The sequence below is a fragment of the Hibiscus syriacus genome, unplaced genomic scaffold (genome assembly GCF_006381635.1).
Source record: "Hibiscus syriacus cultivar Baekdansim isolate YM2019G1 unplaced genomic scaffold, ASM638163v2 tig00112416_pilon, whole genome shotgun sequence".
Classification (NCBI taxonomy): domain Eukaryota; kingdom Viridiplantae; phylum Streptophyta; class Magnoliopsida; order Malvales; family Malvaceae; genus Hibiscus; species Hibiscus syriacus.
In genome coordinates, this window is record NW_024063328.1 from 89,378 (window position 1) to 99,224 (window position 9,847).

Sequence of the window (9,847 nt, forward strand, 5' to 3'; positions counted from 1 at the left end):
CACATATAGGTAAGTATGTATGATAACACCATAATCATACACATTTTTCCATCCATTGCCTTGAGCTATTAATACTATTATCCACCATTAACCCAGGGCTTAACCTAAACATGAGAATACAAAATTCAACCTGGTCCAATGCCCCATCTCCATCCAAGTCCCCTCGCTCAACATGCAAACGATCTCATCGTCCCCCATGTCATTCAACCCCACGATAACGCTGTTCCTCTTCAAGCTCTCGAACGTTATCAGCCCCCGCTCGCAGTCCATGAGCAGCCGGAACCCGTTGCAGAGCTCGCCTATGAACCCCTCCGCTCCGAGTCTCACCATCATCGACGGGAAGTAGTCCTCGAAATCGACCATGATGTCGATCTCCATTAGAGAAACCTTTGGTGTTGGTGTGTTTGTGATAACTTGTGTGGTAAGGTAAGTGAATAGGGGAGGTGGAGGATGGAGAAGAGGGGAGGGGATATATAGAGAGAAGGGATAAGGTTTTTTCGCGGAAAGAGTGATGGCCATTGGAAGACAATGAATGTACAAACGGAGAAATATATTTTTATGGTGATATGAGGTCCTTGCACCTTTCATTGGAACAATCTTTTTCACTATGATTTCTGTGAAGGACCCCTACTTCCTGGAAGTTGCATGATATATATATATATATATATATATATATATATATTATTTTTATCTAATTAAAGTGTAATTCTACTAAACGACTTCAATGCTAAACAATCAATAATTACTAAAGATTCTGAATATATATAATATCATCCGTCAATAGTTAAAAAATTTTAAAAGTAATTCCTACCTACTTTTCCATTAACTTCGATTCTCGTTTCCACACGTGTTTCCTATGGTATACCTTGTCTACAGAATTTTAACACTTTACTCCTGTAATCTTGAAAAGAAAGAAAAAAAAGGACAAAACGAGTTAATACGTTTGATGTAAGCTTAAGGTTGAACTATAATGTGACACGTTTTTTTAGGAATTTTTAATCTTCAATCTAAAACTTATGAAGTATTTCTTACATTGTAGTCACGCCTACTTATCAAATGAAAGTCTATCAAACATTAAAAATAAGATAAAATTTAATTTGAAAAATTAGGAAAATGATACATACGAAATAATAAATTAGTGAAATAAGGTATTCTTAAATTTAATTTAGGATCTAGGCTAGTTGTTACGGTGTAAGTAAAACGTCAAGTGGAGAAGACAAATTTCATGCATAATCTATTTCATATCACTAGTTCTATTTTTCAAATATATTTTATGAAACTTGTCACATTCACGTAAAGAGTTTCACGTGCACTATAACAAATGATTAGATCTCAAAATAAAATTGAGGATGACCTATATTACTAATTAATTATTCTGCCTGCATTATTTGTCTAATTTGTCAAAAAAATTTATATATATTTGATTAATCTAGGGTAATTACAAGTGGTAGTATTATTTTAGAGACTTTCAATCATTTGATAATGAACGCTCAAATACCTTGCAGTCACTGGTACTCGAATTCGGGAGCTCTAAGGACAACAACTATCTCTTTAACCACCAAGGATATAATATTTTTTTTCTAAAGATTAAAATAATTAAACCAAACCGATAAAATTAAGAGATTAAGAATATATATATATGGTTAAAACTAAATATAAAATATATTTGGTTGGAAAGAGGAAATTGTAAGATAATGTATAATAAAGAGGTGAGGCCATTTTCGTACCGTTCCATGTTCTTTCGGGCCCGGCTATGTGACAACATTGATATCGATTGGTGTGGATTTTAGCTTGGTGCTGGCCCTATCGAATAACTTTACCCCAATAATTGTTACAAATTTATGCATATTATGGCAACATATTACACCATCAATTAGCTTATATACGTTGCCTTAATTAAAATGACACTTTGCCCTGATAATTGTAATAAGTTGAAATAAAGTTTGTAGTTGTCTTTTTTTTTAATATTATTATTTTTAATATTTGTCTTTGAGAATACAATATCATCAATATACCATACTTATTAATAAATTAAAAAAATTATATATATTTGTTTTAGAGTTATGTTATCAATACATTGAGATTTTAGGGAATTTTTTTTAATCTGTTAAGGTAGGTTAATTTTCTTTTTAGAAAATTAAACCCATTGTTTTATACAACATGTCCATAAGATTGTGTTAAACATTTGTTAGTTTAATATTATTTAACAATGATTATGGGAGTCTCCCATGAATTTTGTGGCTACGGTTTTCCGGGTGGTCCCGGGTTCGCGCTTCGACTTGGAATCGTGATGGAGTCGCCACAGATCATTTTGAAGGAGGTAGATCGGATACATTGATTTCGCCCATTTACCGGATCTATTTCTTACCGTAAAATTATCGGATTCGGGAGTCGATTACAATCGGAGAAGGATTAACACCCTCGAATTGTCCTTTCGGTACCTCACGATTACCTTTGATGAGCTTTAATTGGATCCCTTTACAAGATAAATTAATATAAAATAATAATGATAATAAAAGTAACATAATAATAATAAATAAATAAATTAAAAGCTACAAAATAAAAAATATGAATTAAGGTACCAATTTAAAATAAGATTAAAAATAATAAAGGACTATATTGAATTGTATTGAAATTTGGGAGTTTAATTTTTAGTAGGTGACCAAAATGAACTACTTCGAAACTCCAGGGACTGCATAAAGGATTTAAAAATTCTCTCTATATAAAATGCCCCTTTCGCCAATTTAAAAGATGCAAAAAAAAAAATTAATTAGGGTACCAATTTACAATAAGATTAAAAAATAATGAAAATGACTAAATTAAATTGTATTGAAATTTGGGAGTTCAATTTACAGTAGATGACCAAAATGAACTACGCTTCAAAACTCCAGGGACTGCAGAAAGGATTTAAAAACACTCTAATTGCACAATGGTCTTTCGTATATAAATGCTTCTTTCACCCATTTTGGTTTCATTTAATCATTTCCTCAAAAACAAAAACCTTCTCTCATGCTCTTAATTCTCTCTCCTATTCCAGAATCTGACGACCGAAAACCCCTCTGACCACATTTGGTCAGTCACTCTAACCACCACCTATGGTGGCTGGGGAACCCTAACCTAACCCAACCGAAAACCCTTTCCACCCTCAAGCAAATCCTGTCGACCAAATCACCAAAAAACGACACCCTCGACGTAGATTTAAGCCGAAAGTGTTTAATTTCCTCACCTCTTCTCGATGACGCTTTGAGTTTCGGTGGCTCTCGGCTCTTCACGAAAGCAGTAATACACCAAGCTAAGTGCTTTATCTCTTTTCAGATTTTTTTGGTGTTCTTCTCTTTTTCGAAAACTCATCCCCCCAAAAATTGATCCTTTATCTTCTGTTTCACAGGGCTTTTAAAGGAAGGTCGAAAGTATAAAAAGAAGCCCTAGCACCACCATGATTTGGGGATTTGTTTCCCCTTTTTTACTCCGATTTTCTTTGACCGAGAGATTCTGTTGAACTATATTTTGATATAACAATTTATGGCAAAATGTTTTTGGACTTGAATTTAATTTATTCAAACTTTTCAAAGTTTTTCATTCCTATTTTACTTCTCTTGTAAATATTAGTGTTTAGTGAGCTTTAATCTGTAAACACCCTACCTTTGAGATGTTTTATTGTTGACTTCTTTTTACCTTTTGTAAAAGGGGATTGGTTCTAGTTTAGCCAAGTGAAAAATTAGGGAGTTGTAAAGGTTAATGTTGATCCTTGAAAAAGAAAGAACAAATTAGTAAATTTATTAGAAAATCCTTAGTGAGGAGCTAAGGTAGTGGAGTTAGACTTAGTTGAGAAGTCGAACCACCAACGTTTCTATCTTTTATTTCTCCTTACTCCCTAAACTGTTTTTTCCAATTCACCCCTCTTGCAACTTTTTCGGTTGTTCAATTGAGCTTCAAAAATCCCAACAGATTCATTGCCATGCATGTTGGGTTTCTCTCGATTTTGGGTGATCTCGCTGCCTTGTTTCGAGGATGATTGATCATATCCCTTTGATTCTTGCCATCTTGTGTTTTGGTTGCCATATTGGGTCAATTTGCTTTCATGATTTGAATATGTTGGTTGCCATATTTGTCTTTCAATCTGATTTTTGGCTTACGACTTGGTTTGATTTCTTGCCAAAAATGGATCAAAAAATTTGGAAATGGCCTTCGGTTTAGTGCGTGGGGCTTAGTTTGCCGCGTTTGGTCTTTACGCGTCGATCGTTGATTGATCGGGACTTTTAAGCATCCTCTGGTGTGTTCTGGAACGTTCTGGGGCCTTCCTAAACATTGGATCAAGGGGCCAGATCCAAACCTTGGTTTGGCTGTGCATTGTGACATTTCCTTTAGGGTTTCCAAACCCTATTTTACTTTCAATCTTGGTCATTGGTTCCTCCTTGATTATGTAGCCCTTATATGTGCGGCAACTTTAACTTAAGTGTAGAAAACCTAATGCGTATATGGGTTAGGTCTGGCCTGCATGCTCAAACAAGCTTTCCTCTGCTGGACCGTGACCTTTGCTTTTGGATTGAGACTTGAAATTGGACCCCGAATTGGACTGAACCTAAAAAAAAAAAAATAAAAATGAGTAAATAATAATAATCATATATATTATATATATTTTTAAAAAAAACCAAACTCATATTTTATAATATATATATGTAAATATTTTCAAAACTATACGTACTTTGAAAAAAATAATAATATATTATATTTTTAAAAATAATATATCTTTAAATTTATATATTATACATGTTTCGAAAACTATATTTTCAAAAATTTTTATATTATATATATTTATTTTCAACTAAAATATATATATATATATATATATATATATAGATAATATAAAAGCACTTGGAACAACTCGGGACGAAAATTGTTATCTACACTTCTCTCTTCTAAGACTTACCCTTATTTCAAAGCTTTGAACTTGGCTTCTTTTCTCCTCGCAACTCAAGGAACAAATTCCTAGGGTGGTACAAAGACATCACAGGGCCAGTCTTGTGGATTGCAAAGAGAAATAAACTGATTACTGATACAAGTGGACGTTGCAGAACTCTTGCATTCTGGATATAAACAGAAATCATATACTTCTTGAAGGAAGAAACAGAACCATTTGATCTTCTATGGTCCCTAGAAAACAGAAGCTCCAGTTGCAGAACTCTTGCATTCTGGAAACTTTTTCCTCAAACAGAATGTAAGCTTGAAATCCGAAACGTATCTTTGGCAGATCTTTGACTATCCATCGGACACATTATTGCCAGGCATGAAACTGGGGAAGAAATTAAAGATAAGAATAGAGTGGTCTTTATCGTCATGGAAAAGTTCGAAGGATCCGTACGTTACATTCAGACTTGACATTCGTGGCTCACCTTATTTAGTTATCAACAGTGGGTTGGCTAAAAGGTTCCAGACCGGACCTTGGAATGGAGTTTACTTCAGTGGTGCTTATTGACCAAGTTAGTGTTAATTTAGTTGGACTATTCTTTACATATTCAATCTAATCATGGTCTTTTGCAGAAGAAATTTCGGGTGACTTTTCGATATTTTTACTACCTAACTAATCTTCCATGGAATTAGAATATTATCTGATCAATGGACTAAGGCAAAGAAAATTATGGTTTTTTTTTGTAGAATGCAATGAAAAGTCCTTTTTTTACTGTGACCTCATTCAGACAAAAACATAAGTAGATTTGCTTCTCTTCTCAGCTTGCTGGTTTGTCCATTCCTTGCCTTCCAAGTTATCAATGGTGCTGATACTATTGAAATAGGTCAGCCTATTACATATCCCAACACAATTATATCAGTTGGGGAGAGATTCGAACTTGGGTTCTTTTATCCGGAAAATACCTCGAAGTATTATGTTGGCATATGGCATAAAGTGTCCAACCGGAGCATTTTTTGGGTTGCAAACAGAGAGTATCCATTCTCCGGGCAATCTTTGAATATTAGTATCAATGACGACGGAAAGCTTGTGATTTCAGATGACAAGATGGTCTATGATGTGACGGCGGTATCACCAAACACAACACTTATGCACAGCTACTAGATTCAGGTAACCTTGTTTTGCTCGATCGTAGTAGCTTACAAGTTTTTATGGGAAGTTTTAAGGATGAAACGAATGCTATTTTGCCTGGAATGACTCTTGATGATGTTAAATTATCTGGACCTAATCGACCGCCAGTGTCGTGGAGAACTTCAGAGGATCCAGCTCCCGGTTCATTCTCTTTGGAGCTAAAAGTTGAGATTTTAATTATTAAGAAGGGTTTCAAAATATACTGGAAAGATAACCGAAATCTCTTTCTAAGTTTCGATATGTCTGGTAAGGATATTGGAAATTTCCTAATACTTCTGAGGTTAGACAGATTGTACTGGATGAGCTTGGGCAGCTTAAGCTACAGTCTTGGTCTGAATATGACCAACGTTGGAATACATTAGAGTCTTCTAAGTGTCCATATCATCGATGTGGTGTTTTCAGCATTTGCAGCATCAATGCTGAAGCACCATGCACCTGTTTGGAAGGTTTTGAACCTATTAAGAATGGGGAATCTGAATGTTGCATGAGAAAGGCTGACTTGAAGTGCAGCACCGAAGAAGGTCAAGTTCGGACTGATGGATATCTTTTGATGCTTTTTCTAGATTATCCAAGTGGTGGACATGAGTTAAAACTAATTAGTAATGCAGCAGACTGCAAATCAGAGTGTTTGAGAAACTGTTCTTGTACTGCTTATGCTTATGACGTCGAGCTCAAGCTTGGATGCTTGGTCTGGTATGGAGATCTGTTCGACCTAAAGCAACTTCCACAAGATTATGTTGATGGAAATGACTTTTATCTCAAACTTGCAGCTTCAGAGCTAATTAAAAATGGTAGGACAAATAACAATTATGATCTGAAATATGCATTAACTTTGTCTTGATTCTGTTTTCTTATTTGAGTTCTTTCATATTCAATTTTGTTTCGTAGACATAAAATTCGACAAATGAAACAACAAAAGATCAAACGAACAAAGGAAACAAAAGGCAGCTTTGGATAATTATCATACTAACATTCTCTCTTTCTACTCTTGTTTTGGGGTTTGGCATTTATCTCATCAGAAAAAGGCTTCAGCCGAGAGGTAAAACTTGATCCCTTTCTATATTCTATAATGAGTAGTGTTCATAGATAACACTGTAAGTTCATTTTCTCTGCAACATTCAGGGGAGGATTTGCTAAAATTTGATTTGGAAATGAGCCTAGAAGAGATGATGATACAGACTTGAAGGATGAAAAGGAGCCTGGAATACATCGAAAACACAAATTGAAACTGCAACTATTCAGTTTTGCAAGCGTTTCTGCAGCAACAGATAATTTTTCAGTCGCAAATAAGCTTGGCGAAGGAGGTTTCGGACCTATTTATAAGGTATGAACCTTTTCCTTATCATTGCAGGGTTCACCAATGATTGCAACAAGAAGTTACAGTTTCGAGTCCCTAGCATCAGATGATCGATTAGGTCTACAATTGTGATAAATGTTACCAGGCCGAAAACATGTACATGGACTGCAATTTAAATCAAAACCAATCTAGTGCTTATTCATTTCAGGGAGTATTACTGAAAGGTGGTGAGATAGCTGTAAAAAGACTCTAAAGAAGATCTGGACAAGGATGGGAGGAGTTGAAAAACGAAGCACTCGTCATAGCCAAACTCCAGCACAAGAACCTTTCAGGCTTCTAGGATGTTGCCTCGAACGAGACGAGAAGATACTAATTTACGAATACATGCCGAATAAGAGCTTGGACTTTTTCCTTTTTGGTTTTCTTTCATCAGATGTTTGAATCTGTTTTCAATCCTTTTTAACTAAGGAACCAATAGAATACTAATTAGAAACATCCTGATGTACAACAGATTCGATCAAATGTATCGATTGGGAGACTCGTGTTCGGATCAACGAAGGCATTGTGCAGGGGCTTCTTTATCTTCATCAATATTCTAGATTGCGAATCATTCACAGAGATTTGAAGGCTAGTAACATCCTGTTGGATAGCAACATGAATCCCAAGATTTCAGATTTTGGAATGGCGAGAATCTTTTGGGGGGAGGAATTACAAGCAATTACAAATAGAATCGTCGGAACTTAGTAAATGAGTAATATTTGTGTCACTGACTATGCTTTGCATTGCATGACTGTGCACAATTATTAACAACTTTTGAGTTGAACGTTCACTTTCAGCAGCTATATGGCCCCGAAGTACGCTCTCGAAGGCCTCTTTTCAGTGATATCCGACGTGTTTAGCTTCGGAGTCTTACTACTGGAGATTGTGAGTGGGAAGAAGAACACTGGTTTTTATCAGTCTAATTCTCTCCGACTTCTCGCCCACATGAGTTTCTGAACTGTAATAACAGTTTTACTTCATGAATTCAAACTGTTTTACCATTCAGCTGAAAAACTCTTTTCTTTTCTCTCTCCTGTGATTGAAGGCATGGAGTTTGTGGACCAGCAACAGTCCAATGGATTTAGCTGATCCAACGCTGGAGAAAGTGCCAACACATTTGGCAATCAGATATGTTAACATAGGGCTACTTTCGTCCAAGAAATTGCAGATGATAGACCGACCATGTCCGATGTTTACTCGATGCTTACCAATGGAAGCTCGGTCTTACTTCTCCTAAACAACCAGCTTTCTTCAATGCAACAAGAATGGCGAAAGACAACTTGGAAAAACAGAGCAGGTTTGAAATTTGTTCTGTAAATGATGTCACATTTTCAGTCTTGGATGCTCTGTAATACAAAAATATGCAGTTTTTGTCTATTTATCTAACGGTATATATACGAGGACGAGTGTTGAAACTTATAAGCATATTATTTGAACCATTCATCATAGAGTAACTTTATTCCAAATTCCAATTCAATGAATAACAGGAAATCTCTGCTCATAGTGATGTTCCCATGGCTTGCAATGGGTCATTTCATCCCTTTCTTTCGTCTCTGCAACCTCTTAGCCTTGAAGGGTCATAAAATCTCCTCCGTTTCGACCACCGTAAACCTCTCTAAACTTCCCAAAATCCCACCATCTATCTTCCCGCATGACCTTAATCTCCTTATTAGTGTTTAAATTATACATTATTTCATGATTAATTACTCATTGATTAGATAATTTTAGTTGCTAACTTGGATCTTTTAATTCATTTTCGATGCATGACATTTAATTCCAGAAATTATGCTAAGAACAACTAAATCGTGCAATTTTTTTTTTCTAGATTCGTGACCGAATTAGTGTGGATGACTTGAGACTTGACACACCCGACATGACATCTAGTCAGCAGCTGATGTGGCAGTTGACGTGGTAATGACGTGGCATGTGATGTGGCATCCAGTCAACAGCTTCTAAAAGGCCCAGTCAGCAGCTTCTAGAAGATACAGTCAACCAATTTTTTGAATTCAAATTAGGATTTATTTTATTTTAGGAATTATCTTTTTAGTTTTAAATGTCATCTTTTAGGCTTTTTTGAGGACTATAAATACTTCATTGGGTAAGCCTCTATGCATCGATTTCTTCATTCATAACTCATTCAACACTTGTTTCTTTCTTTAAGTTTTTATAGAAGTTTTTTTTCTTTTTTTCTTTTCAAGTTTTTAGTTTACTTTCTTAAAATACTAAGCATGGATTCAATCATGCTTAGCTATGTTTTTCACAGCCAAAGGCTAAAACAATGACTCAATTCTAAGTCGTGAGGATCAAAAAGTGCTTCATACCCTCGAGGGTTACAATTTTAGTTTTTAAAAATTAAGGATCGTTAATCGACTATCTTTTTACATTCAAAGCAATTTCATTTCAAAAAGTGTACG

General features: G+C 35.2%; 1 protein-coding gene, 1 long non-coding RNA gene and 1 pseudogene across 2 annotated transcripts; 2 read left to right on the plus strand and 1 right to left on the minus strand.

Moving 5' to 3' along the window:
- On the minus strand, nucleotides 1-502 carry LOC120179452 (annotated as a pseudogene).
- A 6,496-nt stretch (nucleotides 503-6,998) lies between these two features.
- On the plus strand, nucleotides 6,999-7,624 carry LOC120179459. Its single transcript, XR_005521617.1, has 3 exons — nucleotides 6,999-7,136; nucleotides 7,220-7,421; nucleotides 7,603-7,624. It is a non-coding gene; the product is annotated as an uncharacterized LOC120179459 (long non-coding RNA).
- Nucleotides 7,625-7,664: 40 nt separating this feature from the next.
- Nucleotides 7,665-8,390, plus strand: LOC120179464 (G-type lectin S-receptor-like serine/threonine-protein kinase CES101). Its single transcript, XM_039185053.1, has 3 exons — nucleotides 7,665-7,812; nucleotides 7,906-8,137; nucleotides 8,231-8,390. The coding sequence occupies exons 1-3, from the start codon at nucleotides 7,665-7,667 to the stop codon at nucleotides 8,388-8,390; spliced, it is 540 nt and encodes a 179-aa protein (XP_039040984.1).
- The last annotated feature ends 1,457 nt before the right edge of the window (nucleotides 8,391-9,847 follow it).

Coding starts and splice junctions, on each gene's coding strand:
- LOC120179464 (XM_039185053.1), top strand. CDS start 7,665: ATGGGAGGAGTTGAAAAACGAAGCACTCGTCATAGCCAAACTCCAGCA. Junction 7,813..7,905: donor CTTGGACTTTTTCCTTTTTG/GTTTTCTTTCAT, acceptor GATGTACAACAG/ATTCGATCAAATGTATCGAT. Junction 8,138..8,230: donor AATAGAATCGTCGGAACTTA/GTAAATGAGTAA, acceptor GTTCACTTTCAG/CAGCTATATGGCCCCGAAGT.